Source organism: Chroicocephalus ridibundus, chromosome 1 (genome assembly GCF_963924245.1).
Source record: "Chroicocephalus ridibundus chromosome 1, bChrRid1.1, whole genome shotgun sequence".
NCBI lineage: Eukaryota > Metazoa > Chordata > Aves > Charadriiformes > Laridae > Chroicocephalus > Chroicocephalus ridibundus.
This window is the reverse complement of record NC_086284.1, coordinates 87,783,361-87,806,245: the sequence shown is the minus strand read 5'-3', so window position 1 is coordinate 87,806,245 and position 22,885 is coordinate 87,783,361. Positions and strand designations below refer to the sequence as shown.

The 22,885-nt window shown below is 39.9% G+C and overlaps 1 protein-coding gene across 4 annotated transcripts in view; it reads left to right on the top strand.

Moving 5' to 3' along the window:
- Positions 1-22,885, top strand: part of SH3KBP1 (SH3 domain containing kinase binding protein 1) — a 231,854-nt gene that overhangs the window by 66,168 nt on the left and 142,801 nt on the right. For all 4 annotated transcript variants that reach the window (XM_063342720.1, XM_063342750.1, XM_063342729.1 and 1 more), the window contains one exon: positions 15,717-15,840. In XM_063342720.1, coding sequence (XP_063198790.1) covers positions 15,717-15,840 — 124 coding nt within the window. The remainder of the gene's footprint in view (positions 1-15,716; positions 15,841-22,885) is intronic.

The window sequence follows — 22,885 nt, the reverse complement described above, 5'->3', positions numbered from 1 at the left end:
ACTTTTCTTTCACATCTGTCTTATTTATAAAGCTGGGGTTTTAACAGCAGTGAGCCTCATGCATACTGGTACCATGTCACATTGGGGAACACCATAAAATGGCTGTGTCTCCTTGGAAGGAGCCTTATCCAAACAAAGATCATACTTTCTCATGCAACTTATCTGCAGACAGAAATCCTGCTGAGTGTGCTAGGCAGATACATATCAGTGTTTCTCATGTGGACTTGACCATAATATGTCCTCTAGATTTCTGTTGGTTTTTTTTTCTTGTAATACAAGCCAATGAGTCTGTGTGGCTCTGATATCCATGAAAGTTTGTTTTAAAGTTTCATGCTGGCTGAATAAACAGTAGGTTGAGAAACTGCAAGGGTAGTTTCAGTATGATGCATTACTTCAAAGGTAACATGCCAATCTCTTTTGCAAACATTGAGTAATTATGGGATTGAGTAATTTGAGGTAAGGATTGTGAACACCAAATCTTCTCCCATCTGAGATGCTAGGCTGCACCTCTCCTATAAATACCAGTGGCATATCAAACTCTCTCAGGCAGTTGTAGCACTCATCACGCGTCTTTTCCAGTCTTGAGCAACACTCTTCGCTGTTCTGGATCGGTGTTGAGCATGGTTGTTTCTACTGTTTGCATTCTTTATACCTCTTAAATAAGATCAAAATATCTGCTTGAATAAATTGACCCATCGATCTCCTTTTGCCTGCTTGTTCCTATTTCACAGCTGTAAAAGAAGAGATAGAACATAGGAAGGGCCGAGAGGTTCTACCACAAAAAGCTTTGTTCAGAGACTTCCACTCTACTGAGAGAAAGTAGTGTGAAGTATAGAAGACAGCCACTGCATTTCTCCATGGCAGCCAGGGAATTTTTGAGACCTGTTGTTTAAGGTTTGGGTCAGTTTTCCCAGCTCTTGAGATTTTATGAATAGGACGATCTTTTCTAAATATCAAGTCTTGAGGATTAAGTCTAATACCTCCAAAGAAACATGTGACCTACTTTTTATAAAGGGATTTCCATGGTTCCAGGACATCTTTTAATGGGGATTATTAAAAATCTTGCTCTGAATCTTTTCAGTTTCATATCTTTTTTTTTTTTTTCTTTTCTAAAAATGGACCTCTTTTTTTGCTGTAAACTTTTGCATACCAGGCATACTGGAAAGAGAACCACCACTGGAGATGAGCATGTCAGCAGCATGCTGGAACTCAAAAGTCTGTATTAGACAAAAAGGGATCCACAAGGTGTATGATCCCATTCCAAACTTACATTAATTAACCTGTGCCTGCTGTAATGTTTGCAGGAAGCAAGGTCAGATTAAGAAAGAAAATAATTAAATAACAAATTTTGCTTGACAGCTGCAAGGTTTGTAAGACTTGAGGAACGTGGCTGTCAGAAGTGCTGAGGAACTTCCTCTGCCATCAGTTCCCTCTTGAAATTGTTGGTGCTTAGCACCAGGAAAACTGGAACCGTAATACGTTTTCTTGTGAAGCTGTAGCAGGTGGATGCCAGCAATATTTATGAAGAGACCTCTAGCCCTAAACTGTCAGACTGCAGAAGGAAGAGTGTTAAATTATAATCTCTGATTTACAAGTCTGGCAACACATACTATTCACATGGTGCGTGATTTGAATAATGATGTGTCTACTCCTGATCTCATTAACCCTGATTTAATCCAGGATCTTATTTCATTAATGCCTGCTAGCTTTCATACAACTGGTTATGCAAACAAACAAAGCCCTAAAAATCCTGTAACACTGTAGCTATCTTTCCAGATAAATATTTTCATGAGCCCTTTTTTCTTCTTGAAAAAAGCCTTGGCTTGTCTGAGGAGACTCTTTTAAAACACCAATGCATCTTCAGGAATCTCAATTTTAATTTTACATATAGTGTAATTACACAATGTTTGCCCTGTCTGTGTAGGTGCGGTGGACTTCTCTGCATAACCTTTGTAGCTGTATGCTGTAGAGGGTTGAGTAACTGGGTTGATTTAATAGAGTAGCATGTATTTGAAGACAGGTCCATCAAAGAACAATAGCAATCGACGTAATTTGCCCAAACCTTTTTATGGCACAGTTCTTCATTCTGTAATGTGGACTTCTGTAGGAATTTGTATAATTAAAGACTTCTATAGGAATTTGTATAATTTTTCCTGACTTGTTAATTGGAAAGACAGATGGCTTTTTGGACCATCAACAGGGTTTTTTTAAGTGTGGTTGAAATGAAAATTTTAAAATTCTATGCAGCTGTACTTTTTGTATTCTGTATGTTTTGGGTAGCACAGTGACTTTCATTCAGGTTTGGGTTTTTTTTTTTATTTTGTTTCTTTTTCTCTGTACAACATCTCATTTAGAGATGATAAATTGTTCATAAAAAAAATTCTTCCACATGATTTTAAACAGAGAATGCAAGACACTGAGTCGGTTAATGTTCTCATTAGAAAATCCTGCTGTTAAGGATCATCTGGTATGTGATAGGATTCTGCATAAAGGATTTATGCTACTTAGTCTCTCTCTGAACTTGTCTGTGTCACAGAGATAGTTTATCTGGTTATCTCTAACACATTACAATTTGTGATAATGTCTCTTACTGCTTTTTTCTAAGAATGTATGTTGTCTCTTTTTCTGGATTGGTCATCTACTTCAAATTGTACAGTAGTGAGAAGGAACAGAGATGCAACCCTGGAAATTCATGGATTCAGGTAGTTTCTTGTGTATCTTATCAACCTTGCTTTATGTAATACACACAGGGCTTTCTATACTGACAGCACAAATATTTCTACTACATAAAATATCCATTTATCACCCTCTAAAACTGTAGTCTGTTACAGCAGACTTTTTTCATATGCCCAGGTGGGGGGAAGCTATTAACATGCTAAATTCTGGCATATCCCACTCAGCTCGAAGAAATGAGGAATGACATTGCACTTTCAAGCAAAGTCATAACGCTTCTAATAGTTGGATGAAAATGGAACTTTTGTGAGAAGAATCTGAATTCTATTAAAAAGTCAAATTAATTGAATAATTTCACTCTGCTGGAGCTGGATTGAGGGGAAGTTGGCCAAGAAGCACCTTTTGTGTCTCCCTGCAGTACCTCACCACAGTACTTTCAGGTACAGGCAGCATGCATGTGTTTCTGAGCACCTGCTCAGGTGTGTGTGTATGTGTGTTGAGACTATTGGGCAGCTGAAACACGTACAGACTGTACTGTGCTGTTGTCAAACACAGGTGAAAGGCAGGAGATCCAACTAATGAAAGCCCGGCTGGCCATCCTGGTTATGGAGATGAGAGAGGAGGAGGAGGGCAGCAGTGCCTCATGCCCCAAACCCCACTGCTCACATACATTGCTAAATATGTAAAGCAGAACAAATTCCCATCCCCAGATTAAAACTGGGGAAGAGTGTGTGCTGCAGGGGTTCACTGGCGGGTGCTAGCAGACAACTTAATGGCAGTGTGAAATAAGGAGGTCACTTCCAGTTTTCCTGTGGGTTACGAAACCTGCTGCACCCGTGCAATTTCTTCTGTGTCTTGTGGTTGTCTGTGAGGTTTCAGAAATGCAAAGCCCTTATCAGCTCTGCAACTTGTCCACTTTAATTTTTAGAGTCTTTGGCTCACCATCTCCCAAGTGCCTCGTATTTGGGTGGTGGGACTGTGTGCCCCTGTTCTGGCAACAGGGTGACAAGTTCTGTTTTCCTCACCTCTTTAATAAATTTATAACAAGCTTCTGCTATTGTACTTCTCACCTATGTGGGGAACCTGCACATAAAGATCTGCACATAAAGAACTGACTTGTTGTCTTTCAAAGACTTCCTTGAAAGGTGTCTTGTCACAGCGCTTACCAAGTGCTGATAAGTGCTTATGCACCTGGCCCATGCTGATCACTTCTGCTTCTTCATGCTTCCTGCCATCTGCTGTTTCTGTTAATCAGTTATACTTTTTCTTACACCTAGATTATATCATCTCAGAGAGAGATGATACAATTTTTCTGCCACTGTGGTGTGAGATCCATTGGTGCTGTTAGAGTACCTGCTAGAGAGGGGGTCAGGAACAGAGTGTCAGGCCTGGACCACTCTCCCCTCCTCAACATGCCAATGTCGGGATCAGGATGAATTTTGTGGCTTGGAATGGCATCCAGCACCCTGCATAGCATCTTTTTCCTATTTGCCTTTTTTTATCGCTCTAATTATAATTTTCAGCCTTGGTCCATTAAGTGCAGTAAGATGTAATTAATTGCTTGTCCTGGTGGTAGCGAAGCTAATCACGTCTCCAAAATCCAAACTGCAATGAGCAGAGATGTATTCTTTTTCCCTCATGACTTTCTCTGAGACAATTGGTGTTGCATATTTGGTATGCATTTTTTAAAATGTGCTCCCCACTTTTCTTACTGATGTATTCCTTACTGTTTCTCATAGTGCCTTTTTTTCTCTTTCCTCTTTCTTTTATTCTTTTCTTTTTTGGTAATTTAAAAAAAACCAACTAAATGGTATAGGTGAATATGAGCTGTCTCCTTTTGAACTGAAGAACCAAGTCTGAGGCTAATGGCATGGATCAAGAAGACTTTCTTGACCTGAATGGACGCAGGAATACACACTTATGTTCATATAAACACAGAGCTGAAAGATTACGTAAGACTTAACAAATCTGAGAGTTTTGTTAATTTTGATGTAAAACATGCACTTAGCTTTGTAAAAGCACAAGTCTTTCTACATGTGCAAGAGTCCATATTCCATCCAGAAAACCTTTTATTATCAGAAGGGATGTAAAAAAGACATAACAAAGCTATATCAAAAAAAGAAAAATGTGGAGATTCTTTAAAAGAGGAGCTTCAGTTTGCTGAGGAACAGAGAAATTCAGGTGTGGCAGAGTGTGCCCTCCTTAGAACTGTGGCAGGGAGAGCATCATAGCACGGGCATCTCAGGCTGGGATAAACAGGTAATGCTCAGACATGGATATCACAGAGAAGTTACCAGCAGTTTAAGCAGGAGCTGGTTGCGCTGTGCCTCCAGTAGCACAGTATTTTTGCAGTTAATGTAGAATAGGCTGGATGCAGGAGTTAATTTTCTTCCATAACAACTGTTGCTTTGTCATTTCATAGTAATTTTGTTTGTTGCGAGTTGTTTGCACTAAATCCAAACTATTCATTTTTTATGTGGATGTTTTCAGGTGACCCAATATATTGTCCCAAATGTTTGAGGTAACATCTCTATATTAAGTAAAGTTTATAAATAAAATTAATAGTAAAACTAATATTTAAATGCTGCAAGAACAATGCACACGGCAGATGGGCTGTTGAAGCCTTTACTTACAGCTATGTAATGAATTTATGATTGTGCAGGTTAGGTTCTAGATGTGTACAATAAATAGTTGAGCAGTGTCCTGACAGGAAGCTTTGCAGTGCGTATAAGGCCTTCCATTGGAGAAGCAAGGGTGGCACCGTGGCCTTACCTGAGCAGCCATGCAAGCAGCGCTTCTGACTGTATGTGGATGGCGTTCAAAAGTTTATTTGCACTGGGAGAGAGCAAACGAGAAGATTGCATCTTTTTTAAGTAACACAAGAAAAAACAGGAGGGTAAGGCACATCAGAGCCTTTGTCCTTAATGTGCTTTGTTCTGCCTACTGCTACTGTTACTGCTGGAATAGATATACTGTTCAGCATGTAAAACTTGGTGAACAAATAATGCTTTTCTCTATCAAGCTGTAAATCAGATAGAAGTCATGTGAGCCACAAAATAGACTTGATTTTGAAGGCTACATACAGCAACCAAAGAACTCTTTGAGAGAGGCTTGAAGGCTGTGGTTTAGAAATAACCCCAGAACTAGGCAGTACTAGCACAAACCAGGAGGCTCAGGAACTGTAACCCCTTTTTTTTTTATCTTCTCAAAGATTACATCATGTGCCTGACAGGCAGTTGGGAACACATTTCCTATAAACTTGGATTAAGCTGGTAGTGAAAGAGGAGAGAGGATGTGGAATCCTGCTGTAGTGAAAGAAGACCATAACTTTTGTCATGATCTCAGATGATGTGTGCAATAGCAGTAGCGGATTGATGCAGCGGTTAGGAGCTGGAGGTCACCGCTGGGTAAGTGCGCTCTCTAAGCTGTCCTTCCCACTTTACTCACTGACCCACCCACTGATAAGCATCTCCTGTCATGACCAGTTAATGGAGAGTTCTTAGTCTCGATTGTGGTGCTTGAAGGTCCCATGTTCTACTTCTCTGTCTTGGAGGTGGTATTGCCCTAGAAAGGAGAAGCCAAAGACTAGTGAATCTCAAGTGACGCAAAAGCCAGGAAAATAAAACCTAGGTGGTTTCTTTATTGTGTCTGAAACTTTGTCATTTTGCTTTTTATGGAGTTACAGGCTAGTGCTATGAAGGCATACTGGATTTTAGTGCTGCCACCATCTTTCTGGTTGAAAATAATTTTCACATTGATGCTAGTTCAGTTGCTGGGAAGGTTTGTTCCAGCCTTGCTGCTGGATACATTGTTTATTTCATAGTAGAACTACAAGAGGCTTGACAATATCAGAGTTGCATTTATATCTAAGCATGCTTATAATTATTCAATAACTCTGAACTAGTTCTAGTGAAAATGTCACAGGAAATGACTCAGGAGTACTAAATATTGCATTGATGTACTCTGCAGCAGAGTTATATTTTGAGGTTTTAATATAAATGAGTAATTGAATTCATATATTGTTTGAAGTTGCACACATTTTTTTTGCAGGAAATGGTGGTGGCAGTTGTCTCTTGAAATGTAAAGTATGTTTTTTGAGAAAAGAGGTTAAAGGAAAAGCATTCTGTATCTCAGACGGTTGAAAGCGCTCCTGACATTTCCATTGTCATCTTTTGATAATTCAAATGTGTTGCGTGGTTTCCCCCCAGCTGCATATGATTCTAGGTTGGTACTCCTGTTCCCATATTTGGCTTCAAGCAATGTATGGGCTGTAGATCTTTGAATTGTGAAAGCCTCATTATTTCTCAGCTTTTAACTCTTCCAGTATGCATGAGTCTTTTTTTCAAAAAGCTTTGATTTTGATTAAACCTCTTGCTTCCAGTATGTTTTTCCCTTTGCACATGGAAGACATAAATAGATCACCTTATAGTCTGATAGTGATTTTTCTTGTAATTTTTCATGGCTTCCAACAACTATGAGGAAGGGACAGGCAACTCAGGAGGAGTACAGAGATCTCGTTAGGTTATACAGAGAGAAAATTAGGAAGGCAAAAGCCCAGCTGCAGCTCAACTTGGCCACTAACATTAAGGACAACAAAAAAAGCTTTTATAAATACATCAACAAAAAGAAAGCCAGGGAGAATCTCCATCCCTTACTGGGTGCAGGGGGGAAAGTTGCAACCAAGGACGAGGAGAAGGCTGAGATACTTAATGCCTTCTTTGCCTCCATCTTCAATAGTCAGACCAGCTATCCCCAGGGTGCTCAGCCTCCTGAGCTGGAAGATAAGGATGGAGAGCAGAACAACCCACCCATAATCCAGGAGGAAGTAGTCAATGATCTGCTTCTGCACCCAGACGTATGTAAGTCTATGGGGCCGGATGGGATTCACCCAAGAGTACTCAGGGAGCTGGCGGGAGAGCTCACCAAGCCTCTCTCCATCATTTATCAACAATCCTGGTCAACAGGGCAGGTGCCAGATGACTGGAGGGTGGCTAATGTGACGCCCATCTACAAGAAGGGTCGGAAGGAGGATCCGGGGAGCTACAGGCCTGTCAGCCTGACCTCGGTACCAGGAAAGATCATGGAGAGGATCATCTTGAGTGAGCTCTCACGGCAAGTGCAGGGCAGCCAAGGGATCAGGGCCAGCCAGCATGGGTTTAGGAAGGGGAAGTCCTGCTTAACCAACCTGATCTCTTTCTGTGACCATGAGACCCACCTTCTGGATGCAGGGAAGGCTGTGGACGTTGTCTATCTGGACTTTGGTAAGGCCTTTGACACCGTCCCCCACAGCATTCTCCTGGAGAAGCTGGCGAATCATGGCATAGACAAGTGTACTCTTCGCTGGGTTAAAAACTGGCTGGATGGCCGTGCCCAGAGAGTTGTGATTAATGGGGTGAAATCCTCTTGGCGGCCGGTCACCAGTGGTGTCCCTCAGGGCTCAGTTTTGGGGCCGGTTTTGTTTAATATCTTTATCGATGACCTGGATGAGGGGATTGAGTGCACCCTCAGTAAGTTTGCAGATGACACCAAACTAGGTGGGAGAGTTGATCAGCTTGAGGGTAGGAAGGCTCTACAGAGGGACCTGGACAGGCTGGATCGATGGGCCAAGGCCAACTGTATGAGGTTTAATAAGGCCAAGTGCCGGGTCCTGCATTTCGGTCACAACAACCCCAAGCAACGCTACAGGCTTGGGGAAGAGTGGCTGGAAAGCTGCCCGGCAGAAAAGGACCTGGGGGTGCTGGTGGACGGCCAGCTGAACATGAGCCAGCAGTGTGCCCAGGCGGCCAAGAAGGCCAACAGCATTCTGGCTTGTATCAGGAACAGCGTGGCCAGTAGGAGTAGGGAAGTGATTGTGTCTCTGTACTTGGCACTGGGGAGGCCTCACCTCGAGTCCTGTGTTCAGTTCTGGGCCCCTCTGGACAAGAGGGACATTGAAGTGCTGGAGCGTGTCCAGAGGAGAGCTACCAGGCTGGTGAGGGGTCTGGAGACCAGGTCATATGAGGAGAGGCTGAGGGAGCTGGGCATGTTTAGCTTGGAGAAGAGGAGGCTGAGGGGAGACCTCATTGCCCTCTACAACTACCTGAAAGGAGGTTGGAGGGAGGTGGGTGTTGGCCTCTTCTCCCAGGTGAATAATGACAGGACCAGAGGAAATGGTCTGAAGCTGTGGCAGGGGAGGTTTAGATTAGACATTAGGAAGAATTACTTTCCTGAAAGAGTGGTCAGGCACTGGAACAGCCTGCCCAGAGAGGTGGTTGAGTCACCATCCCTAGAGGTATTTAAGAAATGTCTAGATGTGGCACTTCAGGGCATGGTCTAGTGGCAGAGATTGTAGGTTGTTTGGTTGGACTCGATGATCTTAAGGGTCCTTTCCAACCATGAAGATTCTGTGATTGGCTGGAGCATTTCATACCTGCAGCACACACAATAGTGTTTCATTGCATTTACAGTCATGGAAAGGGTTGCAGCAATTTCCTCAAACGTTTTCAGCTGAGTTTCCTGTAAAGGTCAGAACTGCTAGAGTAAAAAAATCTTGAAACTTTGGTGTAGTGAAAATGACAAAGTTCCTGTACTTTCGTTCAGACTTGGTAACAGATACTAACTGTAACTTTTGTGGCTGACTAAATTCAAGCATTTGCTATAAATTAAAGGAAGCTTTTTGAGAGTGAAGCAGAAACTTCAGCATGTTACACAGATAGAATAGAATTTTTCCTTGAAAGGTAATGAATGATGAAATTCTGAAAACAAAGCTAGGTTTGGCAGACAATGTTAGAAAAATGGCAGGTGAGCCAAAGACTTTTCTCTTTGAAAACCACCAGCTGCTCTTTTTGTCTCTCTCCAGATTGACTATGCATGTGTCATGTCAATAAGTAACAGTTTTAGACATAAAAAAGAGGAGATACTAAATTTCTAGATTTTATAGGTTGAAATAGCCATTTAATAGGGTACAGGTACACTTGTATATGTTGTATTTTGCTATGTGATGGAGTTTCATCACACTATATAATTTGTTGTTAGGTACTATTTTGTCATGTTGTGAAGCTCACAAGCTTACAGAAAATGTCTTACAAATTTTCTGTGGCTCATACTGATGTAGGATTGGATTAGGGAAGATCCAAATAAAAACAGCTCAAGTATTGTCTAGGATTTTGTGTTTCTTTGGAGAAACCATATATCAAAGTTTGCTAGGAGAAAATAATCTTTTCATGGTGATTTGGCTGTTGGCGTCTATGCAGTATGGTTGAAGCCTAGTTACAAAAAAAAAATTTTTTTTTTAGATAGTAAAAGGGTGTAAAAAGCGTAAGGGCCCTCAGAGTACTCTAAAATATGTTTATATTCCCATAATATCTTTGAAAATGTAATATTTCATCAAATTAGGCTTAAAGTTTATTTTTAAGGTTCACGGTGACTTTTTTGCAGAATTTCTCAGATGGAGGATGCCTCTTCCCAGTAAGAACTGCTTATCACATTGGAATCACTCCAAAATCTACAGACACAGGAGGCAGAAGCTGTCTTAAAATTTGTGGTGTCAAGAGGGTCTGGGTTAGGTTTAGTGGATGAAATGTGAGGTCATTTACTTAAGGGCTGGGTTCCTGAGGCACAGCCCCTTGAAAATGATCTGCTAATAACTTGCAGTTATCTTGGTGTGGGCTGGGAAAAAATGCAGCATTTTGACACATGAAATTTATACCGGGCACTGTCCCAAAATCAACTATCAAATAGTACCAAGGATGAGGATTAGAGATATTTTTGAAGCTGTTTGCAGGTAGGCCATGTGAGTGAGACAGCTGCTCATTCTGCAGAAACATCTCAGTATCTGAGGAGTGGACGAGATGCTTGTGATGGGGTGAAGAGCCAAGCACTGTGCTCAGGATCCCTTCGAGCCCCTTCTGCTGAGGCTCTGTGTAGAGTTTGCCGTGGGCATTTGTCTTGTGAACTTGGTTCTGGAAAGGGCTCTCAGGTCATTGAGTCTGGTCCATGTAGTGTCACCACAGGGATTTCTAGTGAAGGTGCTCGCACTGTGTCCTTTTGAGGAGACTTAGCATGCCACAGATGTCCCACAGTACCTGTCCAGTCCTCCTTGTCCTACTCAAGGGCGGATTGGCACACACTGAGTGGTGATTGAATCTAATCAGGGTGTGAGTATATTTGCTGTAGTTGAAATACCACCAGAAACCAGTGCAAGAATCCTATTCAGGAGGTACACTGAAGTCCTTGCTAGGCAGACCGCTAATTCTATGTTGATTTTTTTTTTTTCCAGTATTTTAGGGCAGTATAATACAGTAAAATCTCTTACCTTTCTTGTTTCTCCTCTCTTTTCATACACAAGCTCCTTCTTCAAGAGACAGTAGTCCCTGAGATCACAACTGGATTATTAGTTTCTGTTCACCCTCTGTTAGTATTTAAATTCAGCTGTTCTTGAACTACCCATGGCAGACTGGGGACTTCCTAACTCCCACCCATCCTAAATGAAAGTTTGCTTTCTACTTCTTCACGTATGTGGAATTTCTTCTTTAAAAGAAATAATATATATAAGCTTCAACTTGAAACCAGAATCAGAAATGGATTTTTGTAATACACTGGGGAAAGTTCCCAAAAGCCACCTTTGGTACACATAGGTTTGGAAGCTTATTTGCCTACTCTTTCCTCACGCGGTAGGCTTCTACTCCATGCAAATGTAGAATGAGGGGGTTATATAGAGATATTTCTATAACTGTTACTGGTGGAGCACCAAGCTTTTAGGGCCATTATAGTTGCATTGTTTACCAAACATGTGAGACAGTCATGTTCAGTGTATTTTTTGTGGTGAAATCAAGTGAGCTGATTGGTATACCTCTGTGGCCAGAGTCGTTTGTGTTCATTTTCACTCCATTTTTCATGCAGAAATGCAGTTTTCAGTAGGGCACTGTAATGTTTTAGAGTAATAACATATTTTTTTACAGCAGGTAAGAGTGGGGATAGGTACAAAGGACTATGTCAATATTTCTGAATTTAACAACACTAGGGTCCCTTTCTTTGTCCTGAGAATAAGAGGCATACCTCTACTCATATGGCAGAAACTTCTGTCCTTCCCTTCTTCTGCAGTCTTGCCTCTTCCCCGTTGCCTATTGGGACCAGCCTGTGTGCTGGGTTGTTTGCTGAGCCATACCAAGGCACTGCGTGGGCAAGGGCTAGGCCATATGGACCAGGAGGTGTGTTAGCAATGAAACAGACAGTCACAGACAGGGCCAGTGGCCTGGCTCTGTTTGGGCCACAGCTGAAGAAAAGTCCTAAGATCCAAAGGTCCCCAAGGGCACGCAGTATAGGAGAGAAGACAGCACAGAGGCAGAAAAAATATTGGAGAGAGGGTTGAGGACAAAGGATGTCATATTGGCAGTAATGGTTGCTGCAGGCTGCAGCAGTGAAGCTGCTTAAGATCTGGGGCTTTTTTTTGGCTTTGGTTATATGCTTTTACATCTTGTGCCGTAGACTAAGACCAGGAATTGAAAAGGTGTGCAAGTGGCTTAAAGCTGGCATAATTTCTCTACTGCAGAATGTGTGCTGAGCCACTTAAATATGGGCTTCCCATAGGGTATTGTTAAGTATGTTTCTGATAAGATTTTGGCTTAGTAGGACTGGCTTGGCTTTTGCTTGATTTATTTAACTATTTAGAGAACTCTCCACTTTTCCTTTCAGTTCTCCCCTGGATCTGTAATTTCATGCTGCTGGGGTTGATCACATGTCATGTTACTGTGGGCAGTAGCTATGAAAAGTTATGGCCCTTCTCGTGAGCATCAAAGGAAACAGTAATGAAAAGTAGCCCAAACCAGTACTGGAAAGGCAGAAAAAAGGCAATCCTTAGAGGATTTTGGTGGCTGCAAGGTGCTGTACTTTCTATATGAATTTCGGCTTGGTGGGCAGTCATCATGTGTGTCTGTCTTTTTTCCATGAATAGTGGATAAGAAAGGAAATGTAAGAGTTCCCACCCTACAAACAAATGCCAGTGTTTGGGAGTTGGCTTGTTGTATTTGTGTTGATTTTTTCAGGAGGTAAACAGGGCTACCTTAAAAAGCTGTCAACAGTGGTATAGGCACCAGAGTCATTCATCTGCAGACCTGAAGGTGCAACACTGCTTTCTCTTATAACAGGCAATTTTCTCTGTCAGTTTTGAAGTTGCAGATAGGACTTTAAAAATGAAAGATGTTGTACTGTTGTTTCAAAATTTGTGAGTTGAGGATTTAATTACATTATGACATAAAGAATGGAAAATAACACACAGGAAACAAGTTCTGGCAAGATGGGGTCTTCTGTAGACTGTTGTCTTGTGGTTCTGTTCACCTGAGAGTGTTGACTCAAAAATTCTGTTTAAGCTGTAGAGAATTTTCTGATATACTGTGAGTTTGCCACCTAGCTGCAAAATAAATTTAAAGCTTCAATACAACAAGCTTTTGGACTCATTTATTATAATTTTAATTTCTAAGGCTGTGGAAAAAAGCTCCTGAAATAATGTATGTATTAGTCTGTTCCATTTTTTTTAGAAAGTGATATAACATTTTCTTATAAATGCATGCAGTGATCTTAAATTATCTTGTGGTTCGCTTTTATACAAGAACTGTGTGCAATATTTCTTCTTCAAACAGCAGCAGCATCTATCACACAGATCCATTCACCTTTCATACATGTATTCATTCACATTTTTTATTTCGGCTGTGATGGTTACTGTGATGAGTTGGGTTTTAGATACTATTTTACCTGTGTGATGGCAGTAGATAAATGATTCATTGTACCCTCGGTGGGCAGCGGTTTATAAAACCTTCATCTCTGCTAATGGAATACTGATAAACACTGTAAATGCCTTGTGCAGATACGGAAGACTGTATTAATGTTGTGTAGCTAATAGTTCAGCTTTAAAGGTTAAAAAAAACCAGTTCTGAAATTCAGGTTTAGAGTGCATCTTACAGAGAGTGACTTGGAAATTCTTGTTTTGGTTGATGCTGTTCTCAGATAACAGCTTTAGAAACTTCAAATAGAAATTTGTTTTCTATGGTTTAGTGCTCATGTCTGATCTGCTGGAAACCTAAATAAGATCTACAGTATTTCCTGTGTATGGTACAGTGCTGTGGGATGGTGGAGGTTGCTACTGCACTGGGATGTAGAAGAGGGCAGTGAATGTATGAGAGTTGAAAGCGGGGAGGAGAGGCAGAGTTGTTTTGCTAGGGGAAGGGTTTGAAGCCATCACCTGTCCCCGATGCCTCCTCAATGTGGAAGATCTCATCAAATTTGCAGGTGACACCAAATCAGGGCAAGGGGGGAAGGGAGGGAGGGCGGCAGTTGACATGTTCAAAAGCAGGGCTGTTTTTCAGAAGGACCCAGACAGGAACCCTATGAAATCCAGCAAGGTCAAATGCCAATTCCTGTCCCTGGGAAGGAGGAATTGCTGGGATACATACAGGCTGGGGCCTGATGGATTTGGGAGCATTATGCTGAAAAGGACCTGATGGGAAGCAAGCTGAACAGTACAGTTGTGTACTGTGTACATCAGTCACAGCCAACAGCATCCTGGTCTGTGTTATCAGCTTGCACATTGAGAGAAGCGATAATCCTCCTTTATCTGGCACTCATTAGTCCACATCCAGAATACAGCATCCCATTTTGAGTCCACTAGTAAAAGACAGACATTGATAAACTAGAGAAAGTCCTGTGGCTGTGGGAGCTGGAACATGCGCCCTGTGAGTTGATGCTGAGAGAGGTGGGCTTGTTCAGCCTGCAGAAGAGACAGCTTTGGGGGGACCTTCCAACACACACAAGGAGGTTATCCAGAAGACAGAGCCAGGCCCTTTACAGTGGTGCCTGGTGGGGAGGACAGGAGAGAGGAGACAGGAGTTGAAAAGAAAGTTTCAGGCTGGGTATAGGAAGATTTTTGTCGCTATAAGGGCAGTCAAGCCATGGAGCAGGTTGCTCATGAGGTTGTGCAGTCTTTGTCCCTGGAGGTTTTCAAGACCCAAATGGTCAAAGCCTTGAACAGCCTGGTCTGTCCCCAGAGGTGGCCCTGCTGAGGTCCATCCCAGCCTGAGCACCTCTGCAATTCTGACCTAGGCCAAAGTTTGTAGCCAAAACTTAACTTATTTTTTCCTTATTTTTTGATACATGATTATAAGCAATTTGTTCAGCTTTAGTGCGTAAGTTACCTGTCTATAAAGTGGAGGTAACACTACACATCTACCTCGGTGGCATTTCAAGATAAGATGTTTGAAAGGTTGTGATATTTTGGATGCTTTGGCAAAGTAGGTATAGACAACTAGGCAGGTAGGCCTTTAAAATCTGCCTAAGAAGCCAATAGAGAGGTATTGTGTATCTTATCAAGTGTTAACTGTGTAGTCTTGGGAAGCTGTTTTCTATGGGTTTACTTTCATGAAACTCCACCATATATTTTTTTTCCTCTGTGTGCTGCCAAAGACGTTGATCACCTTAAAAGGTAAGTCAGCTGCAAAATATGTTAGTGTTAGCAACGGCTCTGACAGCAGGCTCTCTATATGCTTCTGCCAATTATGGTAACATTTGTCATATTTTCCTAGTTAATATTTTCTTCCTGCTGTGGTGGTTGTTTCTGTGGGCTTCTCGACAGAGGGGAAGCAGACTTAGCTGCCTTTACATCAGGAGCACTGAACCTGGTTCTGTCCTGTGCTTCAAATATACAGCTAACCGAGGGATAAATTAAGAGGTCTCTTTTCTTTTTGTTTTTCTTCCACACCCACCTCTCAGCTTTGATGATCTTTAGTAAGAGATTCGCATAGCTGTCCTGCAGTTTTCACGCATAAATAAGGAATTGACCTCTTTTAGAAAGAAAGAAAATTAGTATTGGTAGGAAGAGTTACTGAAAATTACTTCCATTTTGTGGGATCCCAACTTATAAAGAGTCTTTGAGGTAGCATTAGAATAGGTAGGGGTGTATACATAGAAGTTTTAAGAAATCTTAGGAGCTGGAGATTTAGCATATTCTGCAATACCTTTTTTTGTAACTGTTTCTTCTTTTTCTTCTCCCTCTCCACCCACATTTTCTTCTGCAGGAAATAAAGAAGGACATGAAGAAAGAAAATACTGCCAACAAACCACCAGAGAAGCCTATAAATGAAGTTTCCAATGGAAGCCCTTTACTGTTGTCTGAGACAATTATTAGAACGAACAAAAAAGGTATAGTATATGGAAGCTTAAATGTAGCTTAAATTCAAAACAAAAGAACAAAATATAAACCTTCCTTGTTTCTAGGAATAAAGCTAGAGTCTATTTAACTGTAAAGGCATAGCAGGAATAACACAGGAAAAATAAATCTCATTGTTCTCTTAGACTGGCTTATGGATGCATGTATTATGTCTAATATTTCAACATTAATTTGCACAGACATCCCTTTCTTCTTAAAGAAATCCTTTCTAGATACATTTAATTAAGGAAAGCTGTATGAAGAGATTACTAAAGCTTAATAAAGTAAGGAACTGACAGCTTGCCTATATGGAGGTTTTTGCACAGTGATGTCAGTCCACATTCACATATTCATGTTCTATCTGGGACAGAGACTGGTTACTGACAAAGAACTTGAGAAAAAAAAAAAAAAGTAAAAAAAAAAAAAAAAAAGAAAGTGGAAAACATAAAGCTCGATACGTTAGTTTCCTGGGAAGTGTCTATCACTATCTTCTGTTTCAGACTGGAATGTGTGCTCTACATGTCTGGCTTGACTCCCAATGCAGATTCCTACGTATGGGTTTGAGTTGCTAAAATGAAAGCCTCCAAATCTTCTGTTTCTTTCCCTAGCTCTCAGTCCTGCTCTCACAAATATCAGAACAAAAAAAAACCAAAACCCAAAATTGGCAATATAGAAGCTGGATTTTTCTTTAGGCTATGTTTATGCTGCTGCTTGTTTGTGGGAGGACAATCAGCTATGTGCAAGAGATGGGCTGTATTTTTTCCTGAAGAATACTCTGGACAGTTTCTTGCTTGCTGTCGTATACGAAATAATCTGCTGTCATTAATCACTCTGTAAAGTAATTTCCATTTTGGTATATAGTCTTCTATACTGTTAGAACTATGTGTATGGAAATTTCCGTATTATCAGCAAATATTGTATTTGAGCTTGCAGTTTGACCAGAGGTCTTAAACTTAAGGTTTGCAAATGCAAGTGAGGAAGACTTAATTTCTGCAAAATGTATGACTTAAAAAGGTGAGTGCGAGTAATTTCCACCTCTTTTGCAAGGAGTGGCGTCCTCTGAAAGAAAAAATGGAAATAAATCTCAGAAAGCTTTGAGTTTGCAGTGTCATCTTGAATCTGGAGACACATCCAACATTTCTGGTTTGGGTCATAGGTTTCTGAAGCAACAGCAGAATTAAATTGCCAAGAATCATTCTTTTTCATGGCTGCTATACAGAACCATATGAGTAGTTGGGAAATTATCTAGGGACCAAGTCTGTTCCATGTTGCTTCAGTTGCTATTTGGCGAAGGCTAATAGCTGTGGCAGATGCAGAGATTCAGTTCAGTCACAAGGGAATAACACTCCAAATATGATACTTAGAGCACAGGCTTTCTCCTCCTCTTTCTTCTCTCTGGCTTGGAGCTTTAAAGGATTCATGAGATAAAGTTCTCTTTGTCTGTAGCAGGAGAATACAAAACTTCGCATTTACTGAAAGGAGAGAAGCAAAGACTGACATGAAGATCTGTACCATGAGGAAGGTGTTAGGTTTGGAAATAGCAAATTTCATATAAGGATGTAATTGCATTGGATTTCATTGGTGGGGATTGCACTTCTCATGGCTACCGCTACATAATGTCAGGGTTAGTAAATTTTTAATTTTGGCTGCTTCCCCACAGCTGTTTCAATTGCTGCAGAGCAAGCAGTTGCAGCATGCTGTACTCCAGCAGTACAGCTAAGAATGCACAGAGCATAACAAGGCCAAGAGGGCTTCCCCTCTTCTTTTTTTTTTTTTTTTTTCCTAGGGTCGGTTTGAGCATGGTGCCAAAGAAGCCTTGTTTGAGTGAGGATAGCTAAACGAGTAATTACTGTTGTGTTCAGTAATAAAGAGTCTTCTAAGATCTATGTGGCAAATCTCCTTGTGGAAAGTGCTGCAATATTTTACTGAAGAGGGAGCCCTAAATGCCACAGGGATTATTTTCTTCAAGTGTTCTTTTGTTGTGATTTTTATTAAACCCTACTGCAATATGTTTACTGATCACACAATGTGACCTGATGTGAAAGAGGGTACTTTTTTTTTTTTTTTTTTTTTTTCTCTCCTTGTTCTTAGGAAGTGAGGAGGAGAAAGATGCATCTGAAAGTCTTTAGCCACGGTTCAGCAGTGAAAATAGTAGGCAATATTATTTATTTGCTCGGTCAACATAATCTTGCTGCTTGGAACTTCAGAGCAGATCCAGTGATGTGGCAGTTAAGCGTTCTGTGCTGGTGCATTGTTTCAATTACCAAGATGATGATAAGTGCTTTTCTAGTGCTGTGTTGTTACATTGTGTAGTTTTACTACTTAACTTGGATGGCCTAATTTAAGTGGCAGCAATTTAGCAGGCATTTACATTTTGAGCAGAAGAATCTTGGCCTCTTGGGCTTCTGGCTTGTAGAGAGTTTTTCCTTGAGGAATATTGACAAGTGTCCAACAGTGGTATTCAAGGAAAATACCTAAATTATTTGTAAGAACATCTAAGTAGCTAAGAGGAAAAGAATGGATTCCTGAACAAAAAAGATATATAGGATCCAACTTTCTATCTTGTTTGTTCATGCTAATTTTTTCTAAGCACTTTCTTGAAATTAGAGTTTCTTATAATAAAATCAGTGTAAATTCAAATGCCTCTTGTAAAGGCTTATTTCATCAAATAAGTAATGAACATTTGGATTACAGATGTAATCTAGGAACAATTTAAACTTGGTGTAATACCAACGATAGTAGCCTGCCTGGGTTAGTACTTCCATTACATAGTGAGGGTGACAACTGATTGTGTGGTATTAATAGTTGTAGGTCACCATCTGTGATTGTTATAAAGACCAGGAGAAGTTGGAAGGATTTTGTTTTCTCTGCATTTCACTGGGGGCAGTAAAAATGGAACATTTCTCATCCTTTAATGTTTCTTGCTGACCACAAACACTAGTGATCTAACAGAAACAAATGGTATACATGACTGCTGTGGTGGACATAATTTAGGAAACTCCGTTAAACTTGGCCTGATTGTATTTGTGAGAGTTAATATTTGTTAGGTATTTCTTCTCTTTACAGAGGTTGTAAGCATAATCTAGAAGTTCGGGCTACACCTAGGAAATAATGGGTTTATTTTCTAGGTCTGCCACAGAGTTGCTGTGTAAATTTTGCTAAATCACTTAAACTCTGTTGGCCAAATTACCACGCTTTAATTTCCAAGGTCAGATGTCTTAATATGTATTGATTTTTCAGATAGGCAGAGGGATTTTTTATGATTTATTGCAGTGGCATATGCAAATACATTCATAACTTCCCGGTATTTCAGGTGTTGTGCCTCAGGCTGCCTATTGGCAATACCTAGGTTTATATCTGCCTCATAAAGATGTTGAGATCCGTTATAGCATGATAATGATAACAATTAACATCTAGGAAGCTGAGCATTTTAGTGTAGCATTCCAGTGACTTCATGCTTCACCTCCAAAAGGCTTAAAAAAGGACCATTTGCTCGAGTGTAGAGATGAGGTTAGGGAAACATAAAGCTGTAGCAGCTGTAGGCTGGTTTTGATGGGTGCTTCAGGTGCTGCGTTATCAGCTCCTGTCTAGGGAAAAAGGCTGTGGCCCTGAACGACCTGTCTGAAGCTCTGTGCGTGTTGGCTGTGGTTGGCTTGCATATTCTTTGCTAGAACCTGGGAGGGATCATTCTTTTGCTTCTTCATACAGTTCATATGCCAAGAAAATCGTTTTCTTGCCAGGTGTGGGTCTTTTAATATATCTTTTCACTGCCCCAGAATTTTTGGTTGGCATATAGAACTATTGTTCTAAAACTTCTGTAAAGCTGACTTAAAAAAATAAAATCCTGTTTTCTATTTATAATTGGCATTATTGCACCTTGGTAAAACCTTTTCTTCTCTGAGAACATTTTCAGATTGTTTTAGAAAAGCAGAATTATTGCTATTGTTACTATTTAATAACATAAGAAATTTACAGTCAGGTCTTGGAACAGGAAAACACTGAAAGATATCTTTTTTCTTTTTTTTTTTTTTTTAATGCTTTTCCAACATGTTGAAATTTATCTTTTCTAAAAGTTTTCTTTCAAAATCTAAGAACAGAGCCGAAGTTGTGCAATTGTTTTAGATTTGTCACAAATTCATTACAATCTTCATCCAGGTATAAAGGGACATAATGGAAACTTGTGTATGATGGTCTTAACGATTAAATGGCTATGGCTTATTTTAGGATACTTTTGTTCTGATTTTTGAGTATCCTATTTTTAAGTATCCTATTAATTGCAGTATTTTGTGTATCTGGAAATAGGAGCCCACTTGCATAGGCCAAGTTCCAAAACTGGATTTGATAGGCTGTATTTTGTAAATAAACTAACAACAATTGTTATATGAGTAAAAATATTTGAAGAAAAGATATATTGCCTTGCCAGATGTGTTTGCTTTATATAAACTGTAAATGCAGTCTACATTGAGGTTATTCAAGCCAGCAAATCTGGAACAGCTCATCGTGTGTTACATGTTCTTAATCAGAGCCAAACACTGAAAGCAAGGAAATGTTTTTTCTAGTTATCTTGAGAATTATTTATTTTACCTTCCAGCCTACATGTAAATAATAAAAAGATTTGCATCCTTCCTAAAAGGGAGAGTTCTCTGAAAGTAGGTTTGATGATATAATATGTTTATGTTAAGAATAAATAACAAGTCTGTTGTATGCAAAACTGAGACTTAAGTCTATTTTTGTAAATTAGAGAAATAAGAAAAGTATTTTACAAGAAAAATGCTTCATCATTTGGTTCGATAGTTTTATGATTATTTGGATACAAAAAGACATCTCACTTATTAAAAAGACAAGCTGACGACTCAGCGTGTGAGTGTGTCAACTCTGAATTTTATATTAAGTAAGTAATGTGTGTAAGATATGATTCTGGTCATATTTTTCAACAGAACGGCAAACCTCAAAATTTCCTTCACAAAATCTTTTATTACTAAACCTAGTGCAAATGACTGCCTTTGTCGTGTGCCAGTCATGTGTTTGATGAGGTGTCTGACCCTCAGTACGCTCAGCTTTGGTTTTCCTTTCAAACACAGGAAGTTTGAAGGCATTAATCTGTCTTTTGGTTGGATTATCTTTCTGCTGTTTATATGTTCAGGCCTTCTCCACAGACAGGCTTTGGTGTTCCCTTGCAAATACTGCCAACTTCAGAGAAATTATAGCTAGCATGAAAAAAAAAATCCTTTTCATTTTTAGGATCAGCTAATTGGTATATAATCAGTACAGAGTTTACACAAATACACACAAGAACATACTTCTCAGCCTATTAAGGTTAAAGTACGCACACAACATATGACACAAACCCAAAATAAGACATAAAAAAATTAATGGCACAGGAAACTCAAATCCAGCAAAATATTTATTCTTTGAGTTTAAATACCATATCTGCATATGCATAAGTAGTGTCTCGGATAATACACGTTTCCTTTAAAAGTACTGTTTCTTGAAAATAAATACTTGGATAATTTTTACCTTCAGGTAAGCTACTCTGCACTGAAAGGCACTGCTTTTAGTTCAGAGAGGCAGGAAAAGACGCTGGTCTGTGCTGAATGTGTGGGTGGCAGCCAGAAAGAAACTTGGTGTGTGTGTGTGATCTGTAGTGGTTTAACAAATTTTTTCTGGAGGCAGGTGGGAAGGACTCTGTCCCATGCTAGAAGAAAGATTTCTACTTGGTAAAGTTCCCTTTTGATTATTCAAAACGGTATATAATTTTATACATGCAGCCTGTAGAGGATACATGGAGAAATGATGATTCTCTCTAGCATTTTAGTTTCATGATTCTTTTCTTTTGATGAAAAATAATTCTCAATATTGAAAGTGAGGGGACACTTAATGTGCATGGAATGTAGCTAATTTTGCAACTGATGAATAAGGTGCATTCAGGTGAGAGGTCATTGTCTAATGAGTGAACATCCTTCCTCGCATCATGGGGCCATGCTTTTCGATTCAATATCCTTTTATAAATATTTTGTATTTATATAAATATACACTTATATAGCAAGGGAAGTCATAAAACAATGCGATTTAAAATTATTGCATTATCCGTCTGATGCCATAAAATTAGTTTAGTTCTCTTGGGGTTTCTCTTGTAATTGTGCAATCTTGCAATTGTGTAATGTGTATAGTGTGCAATCTGCCTAAAATAGGCTTATTCTGTAGAACAGAAATGCAGAGATAGGTGTTACCATTGTTCTAAATTTGAGATTAGTCTGTTGACCATTGACATGATTTTGTTTTTATCTGCCAAGAAGGATCTCAGTGCTGTCTTCTGGCAACACTGGAATGGGTGCTCACTCATTCTTTTCAGTCAGATCTTGTTTACAAGTCCTATTGAATAATGACTTAATATATTTCAAATCTAAACTTTTTTTCTATGTTATGGTCATTTGCTGCCCTGGTTTTTAGTTAAGGTTTCATTATCTATCCAGATTCCAATAGCTTGTTCCAGTGAGATAATTTCTTGTCCTGTTGCTTACTGTGCAGTGCCCCCATCTTCTTTTTATCCTAAGTGCCTCCCCTTTCTTTTCAATTGCTCCTTCCTGGTACTCTGCAAAATGCACAAATGCTGAGCCCCGATGTACCTTCTGCAATTTTGCATACTTGGATCCAACTGGGATCCTAGTGAGTGTCGTGAGGCTCAGTGCAGGAGCAGCCTGTAGAAGCCAGTTGTAGAAATCCCTCTTGGTTTGAGTTGTAATTTCAAGTTAATTCTGTCCTCTGGACATCTTCTGTGTGCTTAGGTGGCCATCTTCTTGTGTGTCATATGTTTAGCTCTAGGAATCCCATTTATGGACCATGCTGTAAAAACACTGAACAAAAATACAGCTACCGCATTGAGGAGCTAACTATATATATATACCGGTGGGTGTATATATATCTACATGTATATATATGAATAAAACAAGGTAACAGGTAACTAAGAAGAATACAAGGAAAGATGCGTTATTTGGATGATTGCTAGCAGGCTAACTGTTTTCAGGTTTCCTAGAGACA